Source organism: Bacillus rossius, chromosome 5 (assembly GCF_032445375.1).
Source record: "Bacillus rossius redtenbacheri isolate Brsri chromosome 5, Brsri_v3, whole genome shotgun sequence".
NCBI lineage: Eukaryota > Metazoa > Arthropoda > Insecta > Phasmatodea > Bacillidae > Bacillus > Bacillus rossius.
This window is the reverse complement of record NC_086333.1, coordinates 73,503,511-73,528,436: the sequence shown is the minus strand read 5'-3', so window position 1 is coordinate 73,528,436 and position 24,926 is coordinate 73,503,511. Positions and strand designations below refer to the sequence as shown.

Sequence of the window (24,926 nt, the reverse complement as noted above, 5' to 3'; positions counted from 1 at the left end):
CAATATTCATATATCTTAATTAAGTATTTAATTAATGAAATAAATAATTTTTTTTTTCTTAATCCAGGATTGAATACTGCGTTGATTTTTACTAAATAATATGGAATTTATTTGTATATATAGAAATTGACATTAAAGTTTTATAATTAAATAAATAAAATAAGTTTTAAATGTTATAAATAATTGTAAACTTTAAATTTGGTGAATTGTAAATATTCTAAGATATTGACTTAAAAATTGTTTATATTTTGGCATTAGTTCTCATCAACGACCATACAATCAAAGACAATATACAACACAGATTACTGGAATTAGGAAATGATAGAACCATGACCTAGCATTTTTTAATAATTTTAATAAAATCATGGGAAACTGAAATACATTAGGGATGGAACAGGATTTTAAAATCAACTGCGAATTAAGTGTCTTAACTGTTGCTTCAACTTGGACGGTAGCTTCAGTTGGGAATACTACATCAGTGTGTAAATCTTTCTCCTAACACCATAGTTAACCCAGACATTACCCTAGCATGGGAGAGCCTTGAATCCTTTCTTCATTGAAACAATAGCTTCACCTTTCATGTAAGTCATTAAGTTAGGGTTTAAGGACAACCTTCATGTAAGACATTATGTTACAGTTTAAGGACAAAGTTTATTTCTTCTGCCCTGCTAGACGAACGCACTACAAGGAAAACTTTATTCCTCTTCAACGTCATCAAGCATCTAAACTCTTAATGAATTTACCAGATCAGACGAAATCTTCGTTTCGCCACAAAAAAAAAATAAAGTAATCTTGGATTGGCTTTCGTATAAAAATTGTATTAGTCGGTAGATCATTTGAGTCAGAACGATATTTGAATATTGACTGCATTTGTATTCATTCATTTACTTAATTATTACTAGCATTAAACTTATTTACATTAAAAACCCAGAATTTTTCTTCCCGCAGTTCAAAATCTACATTATTAAATAGAAGATAAAAGATTTAACTTCTGAGGCAGATTAAGTTTACCTATAGCTGAGGGAAATCGTACGTTCATTTTTTTTCCTCGTTTCATTATGTGTCCGTGCGAGAAAACACTTGCAAGAAACTACTGTTAGGTATTCAGTATACAAAATGTAGTAAACAATTTTAATAACTTATTTAGAATATTTGCAGAGAATAAACTTCTGAACTGCCAACAATAAGAATAATTAACTCTTGTCTTGAACTGATTGGTGATCCCCAGAATCGTCTTGTATATGTCAGTCTATTTATACGCTAATAGAACCCGCGATATTATTACAGTTGTCCCACCAATTTTATCTAAAGGATTATGGGAATTTTTTTTACTATAGCACCTACATAATTATAAACATTGCAAATGAATCAATTCCATCAAGGACCATTACATATCAGTGCCTTAGTGGTATTTGTGCCCTAGTGCACTAGTGTACGAACACAAAAATTCACTTACGTTGGGTGTACTGTAATCAGATACATTTTTACAGGTGTCACGACCACGATAAAAGATTAAAATGATTAAGTTTTTAAAATTGATTTTTGAAAAGCAGTGCACGGTAAAGTGTTTCCGAAACTGTGTTAGACGTTCACTGACAAAGGGAGTCTGTAACGAATATTGCTTCATGGCATGGCTTTAAAAAAAGTTTTCAATTAAACATACATATTTACAGGTGATTACAGATGGTAGTAGCAAGGCATGATTCCGTATATTTTTCAATACTTTTGTAAACGTTTGCAGAGTTTCTCATACTTTTCAATACTTTTAAATACTTTTGCATGCTTTTGCTACTCGTTATCAGAAAACTATGAGGTTTTAACTATTATGTTTTATCTGGAGTTAGCATTATTATTGTGTTAATTTGTATACAAATTTCCAATAGGGATTTTAAGTCTATTAAGTTATATTAGGAGTGTTTACAAATACTAATGATTACGAGTCGGTTTAGTCTATTGCTGGGCGTAGTGAGCACAGCCTACGCAACGTTGAGGACAGCCGCGACGTGTCTATGATTACAAAGGCACGATGATTTCACGATGGTTTGCCGTCGCCTCACGCGGGATGAAGATGAAAAGGGACATCCAGTCATAATTCCAGGGAGAAACGTTTGAAAAATCTCCCCTTCCCCTGCCGGGGAATCGAACCCTGGTACTTCTGGTCCCACAGCCAGACTCTACTAGAGCCAAGTGGGAGTAACGTTTCAACTCATAAGAGTAGTCTTTTTAAGGTTTCGTATCCTTTCTGCTTCAAATCTTTAAGTAAAACACACTCTTTGGGTTTCTTACTTTCGCCATTTAAGTCACTACGATGGACAGGTTTTAGGGGGGTGGAGGAAGATGTATATTACGTCCGTGTAACCACGATTTTTCTTTTTATAGATTTGTGAGCAATAAATGTGTGTAAATTGCAACAAAAATATTAGTAAATACTGCACAGCGTTCTACTAATGTAAAAAAATCAATAAACCTCTTTGGGATTAATTTTATGCACAGGTTCATTTAAATTTGTAACTAGTTCGAACTGTAGCTTACACAGTCAATATTGCCTAAGCAAAAAACATAATGAATTTATAAATACGGTTACAACATTTCCTGTGCGTGAAGGTTCACTTGGAACGGTCGCGGCGGCCATGCGACCCGGGGGGTGTTGACGCACCCGGTGTGCGCGAAGTTGGTCCAGAAGGTCATGACGGCCTCGGAGAAGAGGTTCTCCGACAGGTTGTACGCCTGGTGGAAGTGCGAGTCGTCGCCGTCCACGGGCACCCCGAACACGTAGGGCAGCTCCTCTCCGTGGATGCTCCTGTGCTGCCTCTCCTGCAGGGGGCACACACAGCGACCTCGGACCCAACCGTCGACGAGCACTCGATCCGCCAGTCCCCTTCCCCCAGGAGCAAGGGGCCGTTACTAAATGGGACAGCAACTAGGGCAGGTAACAGGGTCGATTACTCTGGTGGAGTAAATGGGACAGCAATTAGGGCAAGTAACATGATCGATTACAATGGTATAGTGAAAATAACAGCAACTAGAGTAGGGAAAAGGATATATTACAATGGTAGAGTGAAAAGAACAGCAACTAGGGCAGGGAACAGGATCGATTACAATGGTAGAGTGAAAATGACAGCAACTAGGGCAGGGAACAGGGTCGATTACTCTGGTGGAGTAAATGGGACAGCCACTAGGACAAGTAACATTATCGATTACAATGGTATAGTGAAAAGAACAGCAACTAGAGCAGGGAACAGGATCGATTACAATGGTAGGGTGAAAAGGACAGCAACTAGGGCAGGTAACAGGGTCGATTACTCTGGTGGAGTAAATGGGACAGCAACTAGGGCAAGTAACATGATCGATTACAATGGTAGGGTGAACATGACAGCAACTAGATCAGGTAACAGGATCGATTACACGGGTAGAGTAAACAGGATATCAACTAGGGCAAGTAACAGTTTCGATTACAGCGTAGACTAAGATGGGAAGCAACTAGGGCAAGTAACAGAATCGATTACAATGGTATAGTGAAACGAACAGCAACTAGGTTAGGGAACAGAATCGATTACAATGGTAGAGTGAAAAGAACAGCAACTAAGGCAGGGAACAGGATCGACTACATTAGAAGAGCGAAAAGGACAGCAACTAGGGCAGGTAACAGGGTCGATTACTCTGGTGGAGTAAATGGGACAGCAACTAGGGCAAGTAACATGATCGATTACAATGGTAGGGTGAACATGACAGCAACTATATCAGGTAACAGGATCGATTACACGGGTAGAGTAAACAGGATATCAACTAGGGCAAGTAACAGTTTCGATTACAGCGTAGACTAAGATGGGAAGCAACTAGGGCCAGTAACAGGATCAATTATACGGATAGATTAACTGGGAAATCAATTAGGGCAAGTAAGAGTATCACTCACACGGTTAGATTTAACTGGATATCATTACTTGCTCTAGTTCCTATCTGGTTTACAGTACCCATGTAATCGATCATGTTTCTTGCCGTAGATGCTCTCCCGTTTACTCTCTCCGAGTAATATCTTGTTAAAGCAGAGAAAATACTGATCGTGTTCCGTACTTTCGCCATCGGTTTTGAGTGTTAAACCTTAAAAAAAAGTTAATTTATACTTTATCTGTGGATTTTTACAATCATTTTGAATTTTAAAACATCAACCCACGATTTGTGGTTCGGTAATTTTGTACAAGGAATGTTGCCTGATCGGATCACAGGATACAAATGTGAGGAAAATTTAAACCTACTAAAAGCGTTTTAAATTACATACGGTTGTATAAAACTACACACACATCATTGGTGTATTATTATCACAACATAAAACGTTAATTTACTTAGGAAAAGTGTTTTCTTACACCAATTATGAGATTTTAAATAATAAACCAACAGTTTGTGTAAAATTACACGATGTATTAGTAGTTTTCTAATGGAATGTGTAAAATGCATACACTGTACTTATAAAACCCAGAAATTTGTTTAACATTTGTATGCGAAATTCTAAGATCAAGTTTCAAACTCTATGTTTTTTATCCGAATTAGCCAAACATTTTTTAGAAAATATCTTCATCGAGTATGTAATTTTAGACAATTTTTACAGTGTAGCTTTATTTGGATTATACAAAATCAAAGTGAAAAAGTTTTCTTACACCATAGTTGACCCAGGCAATCTTCTAGCCTGTGCGAGCTTTATATTATTTTTCACATTGTAAGAAATGCTTCAATTGTTTAAGTTAAACATTTAATTGCAGTCCAAGTCTACACTCGTTGGGTTTCTTAATTTCGCCATTTAAGTCACTACGATGGACAGGATTTTGAGGGGGGGGGGGGGGGAGGAAGATGGAGTTTACGTCCTTGTAACCACGATTTTTTTTTTCTTAGATTTGTGAGCAAGAAATGAGTGAAGATTGCAACGAAAATATTAGCAAATACTGCACAGAAGTCTACTAATGAAAAAACCATTAAACCTTTTTAGTATGAATTTTATGCACAGGTTCATTAAAATTTGTAACTATTTTGAACTGTAGCTTACACAGTCAATATTACCTAAGCAAAAACATAATGCATTTATAAATACTTTTACAACATTTTTTTACTTCCCAAGCTTCAATACAACCTGTATTTACAAGCATTTATATGATAGAGCAAATTAGTAAATAAAATGGATACCATTTTGGTTTTAGAAGCACAATATTAATTTTTTAGTGGCTTTGATAGGCCTTATTGTCACAGAAACCATAGTTAATGTATTAAAATGTATTTAAAAACAGGTAGTGAATATAACACGTATTTTGTACTTAAAAATTTTAATTAAAGTTATTAGGAAAATAAAATAATTTATTAGGTGTATCATTGGTTTGAATTTTTCATTGTATATATATAAAGTAGAAAAACCTATTAAAAACATTACGACCCCAATTTTGTTGTCCAAAAATATTAAATTATGAAATTTATTAACTGTATATACTGAAGGATATAATCATTTAACTAACTAAAGTTAACTTCGGTGATTAAACAAATTAAAAATTTGATCATATAATAATTTAATTTTCAAAAAATATTTCTTCAGGGAATAAAATGTGTTTATTTTTCCTATTATTTAAGTTTATCAAATAATTTTATTGCGTTAAATGCATTACGTCACCATAAATATATATCAGTATAGGTATCTATGTCACAGGCTTTGTTTTTCCAAGCCACAGTACATGGATTGGGATTAAAAAAATATAAAAAGTGAGCTTTCATTATAGCTACAGTGGAATATTAATAGTATTGTATTAATACATTTATTTAAGTTCAAGTAAAACATAACAATTATATCTTTAAACTATACATAAAAAAATGTATGTTTGTACCTGTCCTTTTGAATAATTTTAAAACTATGCCATACCTCTAAGTACTGCTCCCGTATTACTTTTTTAGACTGAAAATGGCATAGGAACTAAATATGGATGTTTACTGGAGTGAGTGTTCATTGAATACAGTAACCACGATATTGAGGTTTTACTGCTGCTATATAAATTTTTCACTTTAAATGCAAGGTTTTAATATTTTTGTGGAATTTTTTTTAATAATTGCTACTGTTAAATGAGGTATGTGTATATATATTTTTTTCAATAAAATAATTTGCACGAATCCCTTAATTTTAATTTACAGTAAAATTTCATTTAATTGCAACTTTTTAAACTATTCTCAGTAATTTCCTAGTACAGACACATTTCATTTACTACTAAAAATTATTTTAAGAAATTTTTACAGTATCAAGTTGTCATTAAACTAACTTAATGGAACAGTTTAAAGTATTTTCTATATTTTTAATGTCCTTTATATACATAAACTTTCCGTCAAATTAAAACTTTTCTTTAAGTTTGTTTGGTTACCAATTACCTTTAAAACGAACATTTTAATCGGTTATCCATAATTTTAAAATTCACATAGAAAACAATTATAACTTAAACTGTTTTGCAGTATTTAAATGTCACTTATATTACTTACTGAACTGTTAATTTTACTCGCAAATACCTATCTCTATGACGTAACAAAATACTTGGAATTTTTAAATGAGTCAATTAAGGTATAATTACTAACAGTTTTTTTAATATCCATATAAATTTAATAAAATATTATCATGAAAAACTCGGTACGCTAAAGAATTCATTTTTTTCTATTTAGAGTGATAATTAAAAAAAAAACATTGTGAGTAAGTCCCCCAGTACTCGCGAGGGACGTATAACATCTAACCTAGGTAACGAGCAAAGTCATGTATTCTCATGTTTGCAAGTACACTTAAAATACGCAACCCAGAACCCGAAATTCTAAAATCTAATTCTCTTATTCATGATAATAACGAACATGATAAAAAAAATAACGCATACCTATTGTGTTCTCAACACCAAAAAAACTCCGGTAGAATTATGCTGACGGGGAGTAAGCTTTACGTAGGCTATCGACATGAAATTTTTAAACTATGTAATTGAAACGGCCGATGTTAGCGAAAAAGTAATTTTTATTAAATTGCTGCTCGTCTTGTTAAAGTTTCCCCTTTGTCTTTGCGAACTTTGGTTCGCGCTATCACGAAGGCACTTCTACGGGTCGTTACCACAACGCCGAAATACCACAACGCCGACCATACAATAACGCCGAATATATTACGCCGAATGCCAAATTGACCGCAACGCCGACAGCTAGATAACTGCTGTGTACCACATCGCCGAAATACAGTAACGCCGAAAAATGTTGCTGCGGGGAGGGGGGGGGGGGGGGTGGACACAGGAGCAAAATGAAAAACAACTGAATGAATTTGTGTGCTAACCTTACCTAACCAAACCTTTGTGGCAGTCCTGCAATGACATTTTTCGGCGTTAATGTATTTCGGCGTTGTTGTACACAGCAGTTTTCTAGCTGTCGGCGTTGTGATCAATTTGGCATTTCGGCGTTATGGTATTCAGCGTTGTGGTATTTCGGCGTTGTGGTGCGTCCCCCACTTCCGCCAGAGGCAGTGGGACCGTGTCACATGGGATAAGGGAGAGACTCACGTCCGCGAAGTCGCCGAACAGGCTGCGGTGCGTGAACACGTAGAAGTAGGACCGGGGGTTGGCGCCCGAGTGGAAGCCGGCGGCGCGCACCAGCGGCGCCGCGACGCGCGCGTCGCTCAGCACGTCGAGCAGCACGTCGCGGTGGCCCTCGGCGGCGGGGCGCGACTGCGACCGCCGCCAGTCGGTGTACTCCTTGAGCGTCTCGGCCAGCGCCACGTCGGGCCGGAACTGGAACTTGTCCTGGAAGTAGGCGTGCAGCAGCTGGTCGCGCTCGCGCTCCAGCACGCCGTAGCTGAGCGCCACGCCGCCCAGCAGGTGGTAGCTCTCCAGCTCGGTGACGCCGTACAGCAGGTCGTACCTGCGGCCACACACCCCTAGCTACAAGTCGCATCCCGAAAACACCAAACCTTCAAGTATACCACCCTTTCATACTGACTGCCTGGCGTGGACACTACAAGAAACAAGGGGATACAAAGAGATCACATCCCAAAATACCAAAGCTTAAAGTGTCCCACCCTTTCATACTGATTGCCTGGCGTGGACACTGCAAGGAGATACAAAAATGATCGCATCCCAAAATACCAAAGATTAAAGTGTCACACCCTTTCATACTGACTGCCTGGAGTGGACACTGCGAGGAACAAGGTTATACAAAGAGATAACATTCCAAAATACCAAATATTAATGTATCACATCCTTTCATACTGATTGATTGCCTAGCATGGACACTGCATGGAACAAGGAGACACAAATAGATTACATCCCAAAACACCAAATATTAATGTATCACACCCTTTCATACTGACTGCCTGGAGTGGACACTGCAAGGAACAAGGAGATACAAAGAGATCACATCCCAAAATACCTATGATTAAGATATCACAACCTTTCATTGTGATTTCCTGGCATGGACACTGCAAGGAACAAGGAGATACAAAGATATCACAAAATACCAAAGATTAATTAATCACACTCTTTTATACTGATTGGCTGTCATGGACACTGCAAGAAACAAGGAGATACAAAAATGATCACATCCCAAAATACCAAAGATTAAAGTGTCACACTCTTTCATACTGACTGCCTGGAGTGGACACTGCCAGGAACAAGGAGGTACAAAGAGATCACATCCCAAAATACCAAAGCTTAATGTGTCCCACCCTTTCATACAGATTGCCTGGCGTGGACACTGCAAGAAATAAGGATATACAAAAATTATCACATCCCAAAATACCAAAGATTAAAGTGTCACGCCCTTTCATACTGACTGCCTGGAGTGGACACTGCAAGGAACAAGGAGATACAAAGATATCACATCCCAAAATACCAAAGATTAAGGTATCACACACTTGCATAATGATTACCTGGCATGGACATCGCAAGGAACCAGGAGATACAAAGAAATCACATCCCAAAATACAAAAGATTAATGTATCACACCCTTTCAGGATGATTTGCTGGCATGGACACTGCAAGAACAAGGAGATAAAAAGAGATCACATCTAAAAGATACCAAAGATTAATGAATCACACTCTTTCATACTGATTGGCTGGCATTGGCATTGCAAGGAACAAGAAGGTACAAAGAAATCACATCCCAAAATATCAAAGATTAATGTATCACACCCTTTCGTAATGATTGCCTGGCATGGCCACAGCAAGGAACAAGGAGTTTCAAATAGATCTTATATATTTCGCATCCCAAAAGCATCAAAGCCTTATGTATTTACCATTTCATCATGGAAAACTCCAAGGAACAAGGAGATAAAGAGATCTAACTTTAATCACAACCCAAAAAAAATACCAAAGCTTTAAGTGACCCGCCCTTTCATTCTGATTGCCTGACATGAACACTCCAAGGAAGGAAGAGAATCAAATCAAACCTTACTTGAATTAAAAGTTTTAATCATGTAATGAATTTCCCCAACTTGCTAAAAATAAATTCCCACAATTTTCGATTCTTAAATTTAAAGTCTCGATCATATAGAATATGGTAAATTCTCAAATTATGGACAAGAACATAACACATTTTAATATAAACTCTAACTCAACCTTAAGTCGTTAACTTCAAAACTGGAGGTGGTGTACGGCAGTCCTCAGCAAGCCCCAATCCCCGGGTTTAGATGCCCAAATCTGATATTAGATCCTCGAGGCCTGATATTGGCTTTGATGACAGTGCATCTGAAACTAGCAATGGCTGCGGCAGAACTTATTCATTAACCAGCTTTTTTCGAGCCGAAGTAAGTGTGTTAACAGAGCAAAAGTGTAGAAGTAGCTACACGTATACTAGGAGTACTAATCGTAGGACTCCGAAGGAGAAGAGGTAGAAGCGGATAAAACCTGGGGCCAGAATTATAGGTGGCCCCTTTGACTTTCGCAATTAGTTTATAATGCTTGGGTTTACTTTATACGACGAAAAATAAAAAAACAACATATTATTTTAGAAATGTACACGTAAACTTTGCAAGCTATGCTAAATGCGTAAATCACGTTAACAGTTATGGCCACGGTAAAGTTTTAAGTCTTTTTATTTAATTCTATGGTTTTAAAAGGTGTTCATTGAATAATAGAGTTGGGACTGGACGAAATTAATTTTCTCTCGATGGCCTGGAAACACAGTTATGGGCATATTTGTATTTGCAACTACATACACGTAAAAATTATGTTATATGAATACTACGAGTATAAATATATATTCGAATTTACACTGTGATAATTCGTATTCGCATATTACAGAATACGTGAATTTACCGCCTTAATTAATATTTGCATTGTTTCTTTGAGATCTGTACCACAATTTTGGGTTCTTCCCAACATCTTGAAGAAAATATTTTTGTTCACACTCCACTGGTGCACCCTCACCCCAAAATATGCCCTTTAAGACTTAAAATAAAAATTAAAGACACACCCAACACTGCAAGGAACTACCAAATATGGTAACTGTAACACTATGGGAACGAGACAGGTGATGCCAGCGAACCTGGTGGTGTGGAGTGTACCTACATTTTTATGTTCTTGAAACTATTTTATAGAAGTGGCATCTAGCGGCGTGGAGTGTAGAATAGCTTGAAAGCGATGCAGTAAAGTGTCTCGCGCTTCACTAATGCTAATTGGCCAGAGTTTCCCATATTTACGTATTACGATATTTGGTAGCACAGTATGTCCATAAAAGAGTGTCACAGTTATAAATTTTAACAGTAACAACTGTAATCGTTGTAAGACTGCTGGTTCGAGTTCACATGCGCGACTACTGTTTTGTTATTTTCTCGCTTGCGGTGTCACCTATGCAAAATGGCGACTCCTGGCCGTAAAGCGTTTTAGGTTCTGCAGTTTTATAAGAGTAAATTTCTTATTTCAGTTCAACGACGCGTTTCGTTTGAAGTTTCATTATGATCACCCGTGCACCAAAAACAACTGCCGAGACGACAGAGTTCTTTTTTGCTGGCCTACACGTTCACATGACATAACGTCATGCGATTTTTCCGCCACCTAATGATTTGTCATAGTTGAGACACAGAATTATAGAGGCTATTACTTTCATTACTCCAGACTTGTTAACTAAAGGGTAGACAGAATTGGACTGTAAGGTTGGATGTGTGCCGTGTGCACGTATAAAACGGTTAAATAAAATAATGAGAGCGTTTAACTCAGTTCATTTGATAGAAGTGACACCTATTTGGAAATTCAAAGTTAGACTCTTAATTAGATTTTTAAATTTATTTCTTCGATATTTACACTAATGTTGAAATTACAGCTTTGTGGTAACTACTAAAATATGAAACGTACATTGTTTACAATACTTTTAATATTAGCTCACCTGCTAACCTAATCGAGCGTTTACACACGTCTATAATATTTTAAATGCCACCGAACTAATCTAACCAAATATTTTAAACTGTTAATTATTGTTAAGTTTCTTAAAATAGTAAAATGTCATTTTATACAATGATGAGACACATGTACCTTTCTTTTATTTTTTTGCGTCAGAAACCTTTTACGACAATGGTTTACGAACGGGTTGCAATGAAATTTAGGCCTGTAAATTTTACTGTCGTCGGTCCCGAAAGGGTTTTAACTTGAAAAAACTAGGTTAGTTTACCGTCAAATTTGATGTACGATTTGTTGTAAACGGTCCAAATTGTTGCGACACACCTGCAGCGACGTGCGAGCCGGCCTCGTTGCGTCAACAGCGGCGTCAGCGCGAAATACTGGGACAGCGCATCGGAGCGAGGCTGGCCACCGCTGCGGAAAGCGAACGGGGTCGAGAGGGGTTAGGAACGTGGACCCAAGGTCTCAAATACGGCAGCCACGCCCGGTGGGGGGGGGGGGGGGCGGTGCCGAGACGGAGCCACGTGACTCTCGCCGCCGCTTCCCGCCTCGCCCAGAGGTCTGCCGCGAGCGCGAGACAAGACTCACAGGTGTGATAGCGAGGCACGTAGATCGACTGTAGTATATTTTATAGATTTAACTCAACGGGTGACGGCTTTGACAATTGTAATGGTTGGTGGTAAATTGAAGTGGAACTGTAGTTAGTGTCGAGACCTTATTTTATTACTAGGGACACCTGTATTTCGCGATTTCATTTCATGTAAAGGTATTTCACAAAACACTGTAGCTTTTTCTAAGAGTCATGGCAAATTGTGAGGGTGCAGCAGTACTGTGACCACATTCTCATTGGCCCCGTCAAGAGCGGGACGACACCTCTCACCGACCTCAGCCAATAACAACAGGAGAAAAGCTGCAGTATTTTGTGAAATACCTTGACACGAAATGTATTCGCGAAATACAGGTGTCCCTATTTATAACCCCTTATTCCCTTCAAGTTCCATTAGAGAGAAAAGGCAATAAGGCTTAGGAGAGAACTCGTCATAAGAAAATGAAACTGGGACCGGGACACTCCGTCATGGACACCCTGCAGCTGCGAGGCAGGCGGAGCCGCACTTGCTGAACTGGTCCGGGTACACGCTCATGAGCTGCTCCGGGTCGTTGACCACGACGCTGCCGTCGACGACGGGCCCGAAGAGCGTCTGGAAGGGCCGCGCCTCGACGCGCGCCGCCATCAGCTCGGACAGCCGCTTGCGCCGCAGGCAGGGCGCCATCTCGCTCTCGGCCAGCGGGCAGTTGAGCGCCTGTGCCACCTGAGCCGTCGTCTGGATGGGGTTGGTGGTGAGTGCCCAGTCGGCCAGCGCCGAGCCGCTCATCATGACGGCGCGCTGGAACAGGTCTGCCCGCCGGGCGCCCGGCCGTCAGCTTCACCTCCTCCCTGCCTCTCCTGCCGCCACCAGGTGACGGTACACTCCCCTCCCCTGTTGAACCCTCCAGGATGGACTCCAATATCCTCCACACACTCGGTCAATTACCAACTGTTCATTGGCTGCTGACTTGTGAGTCGTCACGACTGGATGGCCTGTGATTCGACACTTTTATGAGTGATGGTCTCTAATTGGCCCTCATTCCTCCAGATTAAACAGTGAACGAATGACGGATGCAGCACTAAGGTATAATTATTTGAATTTTAGCATAACACGAAATGAACCCGCGAATTTATTTAAGGTCCCTACGTATGTAACATGGGTAGAGACCGGACAAATTCGCGAATTCATTTCGCGATAGGTTAAAATACAAATCGTTATACCTAAGTGCTGCCTCTGCTATTGGCTCACAACTCACCTGGATGAATCTCGGCCAATAGAGAAACACCCGACCAAAAGCTTTATCGATTCACAGGCTGCTACGCTGGAACGTCTCACAAGACAGCAGACAATCAGTGGCTGGCATTTATTTTACCGAGTGTACGTGGAACTATGGAGTTTATCCTACAGGTAATTGAACCTGCGAATTTTTCCTGTCCCTTTAACATTGGTCGACCCTCCACGCCAGATTCCTTGTCCCCACCACTCATCAAGCCCCACCCATAAAAAACACATCATATCTCATCACACCATAACAATTTCTCCACACCCTCGACCCGACAACAACAATTACCCCTCCCCCTCCTTTTCATTCCAAGGAAAAAACTAGCATGTTTAGGGCACCCCACAAATCACCACGGCCGCTCAACCCATACCAACCGCAGCAGTCGTTTCTTTCAACCTCCCTCCAAAACCCAACAGTTTAAACAAGCTATACAGGTAATGCTTTAGCAACTGTTCTGAGCCACTTGCTGCGTTCTCCGCGCTCCACAGAAACACGTACCACATTCCGTGACGACGAACTAACATGAGACGTGTGTTTCGTCATGATTCACGCGACATGTGGGCCGCGATATAAATCAATGACGTCATAGAAGGACCAGCAACCACTGTACAACTTTTTATGTCAAATAAACTAGTTTATCAGTGAAATATGAAAAAAAAATTGTTCCACTGATACATTAAATTTTTTTTAAATTTGAATAAATTAGAGGTGTTTCGTCAATGTTGCAATGCCTGTGTTTTTCCATACAAAACTAAATATTATAAGTATAAATTACTCACAATTAAGAGAATTTCTAAAATATATAGGTTATGATTACAAATTTGAAATATATATCTTCGGATATTATATAATGAGGCGTAATAAAAAAACAATCCAAGTAAAAGAGCAAAGGGGATTGATCGTGGAAAAAAAGCAAAGATAATAGAGACTAATTGTGTAACGTAGATGAGCATTGAAAAATTTCAACGTTATTAAAAAATTAAATTAATATTGGTTCATTATTAAGTAACCAACTCATTACAGATTAATCCACTCATTACAAAGTAATCCACTCGCTCCAGAGTAGACCACTCACCACTGAGTATCCCACCCACTACAGAGTGTCCCAACCACCACAGAGTGCCCCACCCACCAAAGAGTGTCCCACCCACCACAGAGTGTCCCACCCACTACAGAGTGTCCCACCCACCACAGAGTGTCCCACCCACTACAGAGTGTCCCACCCACCACAGAGTGTCCCACCCACCACGGAGTGCCCCGCCCACCACAGAGTGTCCCACCCACCACAAGTGTCCCACCTACTACCGAGTGCCCCACCAACCACAGAGTATCCCACGCACCACAGAGTAGCCCACACACCACAGAGTGTCCCACCCACCAAGAGTGTCCCACCCACCACAGAGTGTCCCACCCACCACAAAGTGTCCCACCCACTACCGAGTGAGCCACCCACTACCGAGTGAGCCACCCACCACAGAGTGCCCCACCCCCCACAGAGTGTCCCACCCACTACAGTATGTCCCACCCACCACAGAGGGTCCCACCCACCACAGAGTGTCCCACCCACCAAAGAGTGCCCCACCCACCACAGAGTACTCTACCCATCACAGAGTGCCCCACCCACCACAGAGTATCCCACCTACTACAGAGTGTCCCACCCACCAAAAAGTGTCCCGCCCACCACAGAGTGTCCCACGCACTACAGAGTGTCCCACCCACCACAGAGTGTCCCACCCACCAGAGAGTATCCCACCCATTACAGAGTGTCCCACCTACCACAGAGTGTCCCACCCACCAAAAAGTGTCCCACCCACCACAGAGTGTCCCACCCACTACAGTGTCCCACCCACCACAGTGTCCCACCCACTAAAGAGTGCCCCACCCACCACGGAGTGTAGCACCCACCACAGACTAGCCCACCCACCACAGAGTGTCCCACCCACCACAGAGTAGCCGACCCACCAAAGAGTATTCTACCAACCACAGCGTGTACCACCCACCTCAGAGTAGCCCACGCACCACAAAGTGTCCCACCCACTACAGAGTAGCCCACCCACTACATAGTAGCCGTGCCACTACCGAGTGCCCCACCCACCACAGTGTGTCCCACCCACTACCGAGTGCTCCACTCACCACAGAGTAGCCCACACACCACAGAGTGTCCCACCCACTAAAGAGTAGCCAACCCACTACAGAGTAGCCCACCCACCACAGAGTGTCCCACCCACCACAGAGTGCCCCGCCCACTACAGAGCGTCCCACCCACCACAGAGTTTCTCACCCACAACATTGTAGCCCACCCACTACCGAGTGCCCCACCCACCAAAGAGTGTCCCACCCACCACAGAGTGTCCCACCCACCACAGAGTGTCTCACCCACTACCGAGTGTCCCACCCACAACAGAGAGTCCCACCCACCTCAGAGTGTCCCACCCACCAAAGAGTGTCCCACCCACTACCGAGTGCCCCACCCACCACAGAGTGTCCCACCCACTACCGAAGCCCCACCCACCACACAGTGCCCCACCCACCACAGAGTGTCCCACCCACCACAGAATGTCCACCCACAACAGAGTGTCTCACCCACCTCAGAGTGTACCACCCACCACCGAGTAGCCCACCTACCACAGTGTCCCACCCACCACAGAGTGTCCCAACCACCACAGAGTGTCCAACCCACCCCAGAGTGCCCCACCCACCACAGAGTGTCCCACCCACTACAGTATGTCCCACCCACCACAGAGTGTCCCACCCACCACAGAGTGTCCCACCCACCACAGAGTGTCCCACCCACTACCGAGTGACCCACCCACCACAGAGTACTCTACCCATCACAGAGTGTCCCACCCACTACAGAGTGCCCCACCCACCACAGAGTGTCCCACCCACTACCGAGTGCCCCACCCACCACAGAGTGTGCCACCCACTACCGAGTGCCCCACCCACCACAGAGTGTGCCACCCACTACCGAGTGCCCCACCCACCACAGAGTGTGCCACCCACTACCGAGTGCCCCACCCACCACAGAGTGTACCACACACCACAGAGTGTCCCACCCACCACAGAGTGTCCCACCCACCACAGAGTGTCCCACCCACCACAGAGTGTACCACCCACAACAGAGTGTCCCACCCACTACCGAGTGACCCACCCACCACAGAGTACTCTACCCATCACAGAGTGTCCCCCCCACTACCTAGTGCCCCACCCACCACACAGTGTCCCACCCACTACCGAGTGCCCCACCCACCACAGAGTGTGCCACCCACTACCGAGTGCCCCACCCACCACAGAGTGTGCCACCCACTACCGAGTGTCCCACACACCACAGAGTGCCCCACCCACCACAGAGTGTGCCACCCACTACCGAGTGTCCTACACACCACAGAGTGTCCCACCCACCACAGAGTGTCCCACCCACCACAGAGTGTCCCACCCACCACAGAGTGTCCCACCCACCACAGAGTGTCCCACCCACCACAGAGTGTCCCACCCACCACAGAGTGTCCCACCCACCACAGAGTGCCCCACCCACCACAGAGTGCCCCACACACCACAGAGTGTCCCACCCACCACAGAGTAGCCCACCCACCACAGAGTGCCCCACCCACCACAGAGTGCCCCACCCACCACAGAGTGTCCCACCCACCACAGAGTGTCCCACCCACCACAGAGTGTCCCACACACCACAGAGTGTCCCACCCACCACAGAGTGCCCTACCCACCACAGAGTGTCCCACCCACCACAGAGTGTCCCACACACCACAGAGTGTCCCACCCACCACAGAGTGCCCCACCCACCACAGAGTGTCCCACCCACCACAGAGTGTCCCACCCACCACAGAGTGCCCCACCCACTACCGAGTGTCCCACACACCACAGAGTGTCCCACCCACCACAGAGTGTCCCACCCACTACCGAGTGTCCCACACACCACAGAGTGTCCCACACACCACAGAGTGTCCCACCCACCACAGAGTGCCCTACCCACCACAGAGTGTCCCACCCACCACAGAGTGTCCCACCCACCACAGAGTGTCCCACCCACCACAGAGTGCCCCACCCACCACAGAGTGCCCCACACACCACAGAGTGTCCCACCCACCACAGAGTGCCCTACCCACCACAGAGTGTCCCACCCACTACCGAGTGCCCCACCCACCACAGAGTGTGCCACCCACTACCGAGTGTCCCACACACCACAGAGTGCCCCACCCACCACAGAGTGTCCCCCCCACTACCGAGTGTCCCACACACCACAGAGTGTCCCACACACCACAGAGTGTCCCACCCACCACAGAGTGCCCTACCCACCACAGAGTGTCCCACCCACCACAGAGTGTCCCACCCACCACAGAGTGTCCCACCCACCACAGAGTGCCCCACCCACCACAGAGTGCCCCACACACCACAGAGTGTCCCACCCACCACAGAGTGCCCTACCCACCACAGAGTGTCCCACCCACTACCGAGTGCCCCACCCACCACAGAGTGTGCCACCCACTACCGAGTGTCCCACACACCACAGAGTGCCCCACCCACCACAGAGTGTCCCCCCCACTACCTAGTGCCCCACCCACCACACAGTGTCCCACCCACTACCGAGTGCCCCACCCACCACAGAGTGTGCCACCTACTACCGAGTGCTCCACCCACCACAGAGTGTGCCACCCACTACCGAGTGTCTCACACACCACAGAGTGTCCCACCCACCACAGAGTGCCCCACCCACCACAGAGTAGCCCACCCACCACAGAGTGTCCCACCCACCACAGAGTGTCCCACCCACCACAGAGTGCCCCACCCACCACAGAGTAGCCCACCCACCACAGATTGTCCCACACACCACAGAGTGTCCCACCCACCACAGAGTGCCCCACCCACCACAGAGTAGCCCACCCACCACAGAGTGCCCCACCCACCACAGAGTGCCCCACCCACCACAGAGTGCCCCACCCACCACAGAGTGTCCCACTGACCGTGCCCGGAGCGCGACGACACGGGCGACACCAGCAGCAGGTTGACGCAGGCCGCTCCGGTGCCGTGGCCCATGAGCGTGACGAGGCGCGGGTCGCCGCCGAACTCCTCGATGTTGTCCTGCACCCACTGCAAGGCCGCGATCTGGTCCAGCAGACCGAAGTTGCTGAGCGTGTTGGCCTCCACGCTCGGCCGCAGGAAGCCTGCAACCAGGCGTTGTGAACAAGTGATCGCATGTGTTCAAATACGTGAAGTTTGTAGCATTTATTTACATATAGTCTCCAACTGCACTTACGCAAGTCCCGGTAGCGTAGAAGCAGAGCGCATGGCTTTTAATTTTGTTTTTCCGACCCTTCATCTTTCTTTCCTTACTTCGGGTCGTTTTTAATTCAATACTGTTCACTATTTACTTGCTGTGCTCTGGGTTTTTTGTATTTTTTCCTGGAATTTGTAATGATGATATTTCTTGTACTTTTGTGTTGTTTCTATTGTATCATGTATTTATTTTTAAGCATGAAAGAGCTGAGTCAGCTGGAGCGTGCTATTTTCTTGGTTGTTGTGTTCTTTTGTAAGTATGCATTTTACTGCTGAAATAAATGAATTTAAAACTAAACCAAAAACTAAAAAAAAAATATGGCTGGGGTGTTTGTGAGTTAATTTTATATGTGTATTGAAACCTCATCATCACAAAAAATTTTTTTTAACTTTTTTAAATAACTTAATAGCGGTTTATACATTTTATGCTTAAAGAAAATTAATGTTAATACATCTTAATTATCTTAATGTTATAATTATATTAAATACATAGCGCGTTATTTAATTCCCGGTACCATTATTCTTATTTAAAAAAAATTAAATTATATTTTCATAAGTAATTTCTACAAAAATATTTCTGTTATTAAAATCTAACTTTTATTAGGAATCAACGTTTCACAAAATATCAATTAATAAATTAACACTTCATATGTACCCACTCCCGTTAGTTTCAATTGAAAATGCGAAATGGTTTTCCTTCACTTTATGTTTAAGTTTATTATGCGAACTATACGGGTTTCTTTGTCTCACTGTGTTACAAGAATTGTTAGTTACAATTTCTCAAAGTAAGTAGTATAATAAGTTAGTTTTAAAGTAACATATATACAATATTTCAATTGGTAGCTGTTTTTTACAATTAGAATGTAATCAAATAACTCAATACTATGAATTAGCTACATGAATTGTTATGATTAATATAACATTATAAATATATCATAATTAAACTACTTTTAAGAAAACCCAATTTCTCTTGCATCCTTTAATTTTTCTATGACTATATTTTTAAACTAAACTATCAATAAAAAATACAATATCGTTATTTTCCAAATTTTTATTTATTTGTTTTTATGTACTTAACCAACTTTGTTATATTATTTGCTAATGAAATAAAGTAGATAGAATATAAAAATCATTCATCAGGTTAAACAATTTTTAACATGAACAGATGAAATTATATATATACACACATATATATATATACATGTTACAGTATTTTGTTAAATTTAGGCCTGCATGTTTTTATCCTACCCGGATATGCTTGCTTTGATCGGCAAATGTACTGGCTGGTTTTCTATTAACATTAATGGTATTGTGTGTATGTTGTTAAAAATTATTTCTTATTTTCTGCTATATAAAATACAATTTTTTAAAAAGGAATGTAGTATAGTTTATAAAGGAAAAAAATATATGTTTTACCATTTTCCATGCAATGAAAACTTTTCGATTTATGTATCATGCTTGGCAATGTTTTAAAGAATTTTACGTTATACTAGCTGCCCAACCCGGCTTCGCACGGTTGTATTAATTGGGGGAGGGGGGAAATGAGACCAAATATCCTATTTACAGTTATAATAAATTAAATAAAATGAAAATTAATTAATTTTGACAAAAACTTAATACAATGCTTTGTAATGTACCGAAGAAAAAACGAGTAGCACCGATGGTATTCCCGACTCTCGAGCACGCAACGTTGTCATGGAAACGAAGCACCCACTGTTTGCCGAGCTTAAACACCAATCAACATTGATAATCAGTTTATTATTAATTAGAAATTATTAAGACCATTAATCGAAATAAAAACTATCATATCTCTCAAGTTGGAAAAAATTACACATAAATGCCAATTTTCATCGAAATCGGTTGACTTGGTGAAGAGTTCACTGGAAACAAACATCAGGACACTGGATTTATATATATTATTAAGATTTGGTGGTTGAGTTTCATATTATAAGTTTATACGCAAAAAAGAACTCATGCATTTGCCGGTTACCACGGTTAGATGTTTATACGTCACTGACAAATGCTGAAAGAATAGCTCACTTTTTTTTCTTTGAAAGTGTTTTACTTTGGGGATAAAATTCATGAATCCAAATATTAAAAAATAGAGATTTGTTTTCTTGTCATCTTAAAAACTTCAGAGGTTTAAGATTGATTTTCTTGTACAGAAATTCATAGCTTGTCAGCGTATTACGTAATTCTGGTTTAATACGGACAGAACATGTCTGTAGAATACGTTTCCGTGAAACAACATAGTATGATCCCACAATTGATGTTTATAAAGTCATTTGTTGAAGTAATTTTTATTTTAATTATTTTTTCGCATTCAACTTTAAAATAAGAATTTAATAAAATAATTTTATAACTATGTTTTACAATACGTACTAAGGGCTCGTTTGCTGTAAATATTTTATACAAATAAATCTTCATAAGCTATTGTTATTTTCAGAACTAACAGTGTTTAGTTTGGGGGAAAAAAATTATTCCTTGCGCGATAAAAACTGAAAACGCACACGTCATGTACGGCAAACGATATTAAAAACCATTGCGAAATAATGGCAACACGTTTATTTTCGTTTCATGAATAATGGCAAATTCTTCTATTTTTTTTTATCAGCGAGGAATAAAAATACATGTGAATAAAACGCCATGTGCACTTGCAGGACAATGCCATGAGAAATGACAAAAAAAAATATAAATATATATATAACAATTCAGTGAATGTCACATATTAATTTTTAAAAAAAAAGAAGTGTTTCCGTCGCTCCCGTTTAAAAAAAAAACATATTGAAGCTTGGGTGTTGTTTCGCGCAGATGTTTCAGCGCCTAATTCCGTCATGATTTGTGAGCCACTCGCAACACACAACCCAGTTTGCGTTTATTTACACCCAGTAGCTCCGTTCCAAACACTCTCGAACACAAAAAATTATATACGCATATACCTAACACCCGAGGGAATTGAATATTCAAGTCTCGCTAAAAATTTATATATATATATATATATATATATATATATATATATATATATATATATATATATATATACCGTGGAAACGTAGGGAGGTAGCCGCTCAGATTACGACGTGACAGAGCTGTTGGATTTATAACACTTTGAAAAGTTTACGCATGCTTTAAATTTATTAGGGAAAATGGCGCGTAATTCAACTGCGGTATTCATTCGGAACTTCTTCATTTGTTCAATTTTCTGCTCTGCTGTCTCTCTCTCCCTCCCACTGTTCTCCATCTTAGAAAGAGATAGTGGTAGCGTGGGTTGGGAAAGACGAGTTGGCGGTTAACAAGGTTCGCATTATGCGGGATGGATGCAGAGAGAATCGCGATACAAAGTTCTGCAGTGCGGGGGATGATGACAATGGCTGTGGTTTGAGGGGTTTTTTTTTGTGTGCGGAAGATCGGCGAGGGTTGTTGAAGGGGGTTGGAGAGGGATGGGGGTGAGAAATATCGAGGGGGCCGAAGTTGGGCCGTTATGGTCACGCCCAGGAACAGAGCTACCAACTCCTTGGGAACCCCCGTCCTAGCGTCGAAATGCACGAGGAGGGAAAATTGGATGGCGCTCGTGCGTGCTATTCTGAACTCTCGTTTTGAAAACCGTTTCATACCTAATTTATTTTTTCCCTATCTTATTATCGCCGTTATATAATGTGTATTTCAACCTGCCAGTCAAACGTTTGACGAGCAACCGAATTTTTCTTTCACCCCCTCTCTCTTCTCTGTCTTTAACTATACATAACAAAATTTAGCCTAACATAAAGTTTTTTGTTTTTTGCAAATTTTAGTAATATTTTTTTATTTGTTTCGGATGTTTCACAGAAGTAAATGAACCAAAATATGCCAACCATACCAAAGATTTCCACAATTTTTGTATTTTTCATTAATGATTTAATTGTTTATTGTAGTTTTTTTAATTTAGGAATTAATGTTTATTATATAGACTAATTACATAATAAAAAATGGGTTACAATTTATTTAAATGATTCATGCAATGGGTAATTTTTATTTCATGCAGGTTTTTGAACATACGACCTTGCAGTTTTGCAATGTTTGTCATGGAAAAATTCCGAAAATAAAAAATCAATAAACATTGGTGGTCTGTAAAGTCAGTTTAAGGACGATAGTTTAACGATACAGCGTCATAACAAAACATTGATGAAATGATTGCATGCTTTAATGAATAAAATTGAATAATTTTTATTGAATTATCACTATTTTGTATGGATACTATGAAGGAGTGAAATGAAATCTACAGTTTAATTGATAAATTTACTTTTATTTGCACTCATTAATTCAAATATGTTTGTTACTTTAACGAAGAGATTATTTTAACTATAATTTTGATACATGTTTGCTATTTAACTTCTTACAATCTGTGTTATTCTGTTAAGGATAGGACGATGATAGGAAAAGAAGGAAACTAATGGGAGTGTTTCAAGTTTAATGTGCCTCGAAAAAGTAAAATCGATGGTTGTTCCAATCGAGTGGACCAGAGATAGATGCGGCGCAAGCGTACAATGAGCGTAACGGGACAAAGCGTTACGGGAAAATTTGAGTAATGGGACAATGAATCATCCTTTTTGGTGCGTGCAGCTGGTGTTCATCGATTTATTAGACGTTGTCACGTCAAAAATATGAAGATTAAACAATTCACCGAAAACAAGACTGAATCAGCTGATGTCGGGCAAACGGAAGCAACGATGAAACTAAACAAGTACTACGGACAACACAACAGTCACAACAAGGAGAAAAAAGTTCAACATATAAATATCATACAGCACAAGAATTCCGTTAAAAGAACTTAGTCATGGAAAAAATTAATATAACAACACAGTCGAACGCAGTGGGGTAACTACGACGAGACAGATTAACTGCAGGCAGACAATAAGCCTGGACAACGCAGCAAAGATATAAGCACAGCAATGAAGATAAACAAGTACTGTGGACAACATGCCGACGATTGCACTGAAGAACACAGAAGATTACCAATGAGAACAGTTTCATCGTTGGTTCCTTTTGTCCGACATCAGCTGATTCAGTCTTGTTTTCTGTGCATTTTTTTTTATCTTCATATCTTTATTTTTGATTATCAGAATTTTTTCCATGACAAACAGTGCAAAACTGCAATGGCGTTTGTCCAAAAAATCTGCATTAAATAAGTTTCCTAATTATAATAAATGGAATAAACCAATCACATATTAATACGTTGTATAAAACATCTAATTTTTTTTTTGCTTTTTATTGAACTTATGTTAATAAGTGTATTTTTAAATCAGTTATTATTTTTTTAAGTTCTAAATTTTTCAATTTTTATTTATTGGTACAACATGTAAAGGCACTTATCGAATGAGGGAACGACGGCTATTTTAAACTAAAGATGAAAGACGGAAACGATTGAAAAAAAAAACAGATACATTAAAATACATAAGAATGAGAGTGCAAAGTGGCGAGAAAATAAACTGTCGGGTTTGAGAGTTTATGTGTTAAATAAATTAAGAAACGAAAGCCAATAATATCGAGACCATCACCCTACCATGATACGTGATGATTTTTTAATAAATGATTATATTGAACACCGTTGCTCATCGACTTAGGTAGATTAATTGGCAGGCGACTGGCCAGCGAAACACAGGAAGAAAATGCTCATACGCTTAGTCGAATTCGTGAGCGGTTTTCTAACGACTCAGAATAAGAACGTTCTCATCGCTGAAATTTGATTCATGAGCGGCTATCCAATGAATCAGCGATCACAAAAATTAGGTGCATAACGTAATTATTCCTCTCAGAGAGTGCTAAACGAAACTTCAGAAGGAAGGGACGGTCGATAAAATAATTCAAGATGAACAGCACATAGTTCAAGAAATACATTAAGAGTTGAACTTTTTAGAACAGTCATTAACGTTTTTTGAAGATATGCCATGTGTATTTCTAAAATTTAATATTTAATCCACAACCGCGTATTAATTTGGCTCTAGAATTAGTTTCAGTCAATAGGATATTGACGTGTTATCAAAGCTCCAAAACCATTAAAAAACTCAAAGTTACGCCTCAAACTTATTGGAATAAATTAGCCACAAGTATTACTCAAACCCAAATTTCTGGAAATTACATCCTTAACTGGAGTTTCTGCCCAACATACATTTGGCAAAACTCTTCATTCCGTATTGTTGCTTCCCATCGAAAAAGTCAACACCATGATATTTAAACGTTTGACAGGACAGAAGCTTCAAAAAGAAAGATGCAAGTGGTTGCATTTAAATTGGCTAGTCTTTGTAGAAATTTCGATAGTGTCCTACTGGACTTTGAGAATTATCCGTTTACGTCTACAGGAATTTAAAACAACGATATTATATATGGCGAAGTTAACATCTTACTCTTTGGTGACATTATGTA

General features: G+C 41.0%; 1 protein-coding gene across 1 annotated transcript in view; it reads right to left on the bottom strand.

The window, feature by feature from the left end:
* The window catches only part of LOC134532300 (uncharacterized), a 211,913-nt gene that overhangs the window by 5,667 nt on the left and 181,320 nt on the right, over positions 1-24,926 (bottom strand). The window contains exons 3-6 of the mRNA XM_063368718.1: positions 18,215-18,415; positions 12,480-12,762; positions 7,539-7,896; positions 2,657-2,814 (exon numbers count right to left, since the gene is read on the bottom strand). Coding sequence (XP_063224788.1) covers positions 2,657-2,814; positions 7,539-7,896; positions 12,480-12,762; positions 18,215-18,415 — 1,000 coding nt within the window. The remainder of the gene's footprint in view (positions 1-2,656; positions 2,815-7,538; positions 7,897-12,479; positions 12,763-18,214; positions 18,416-24,926) is intronic.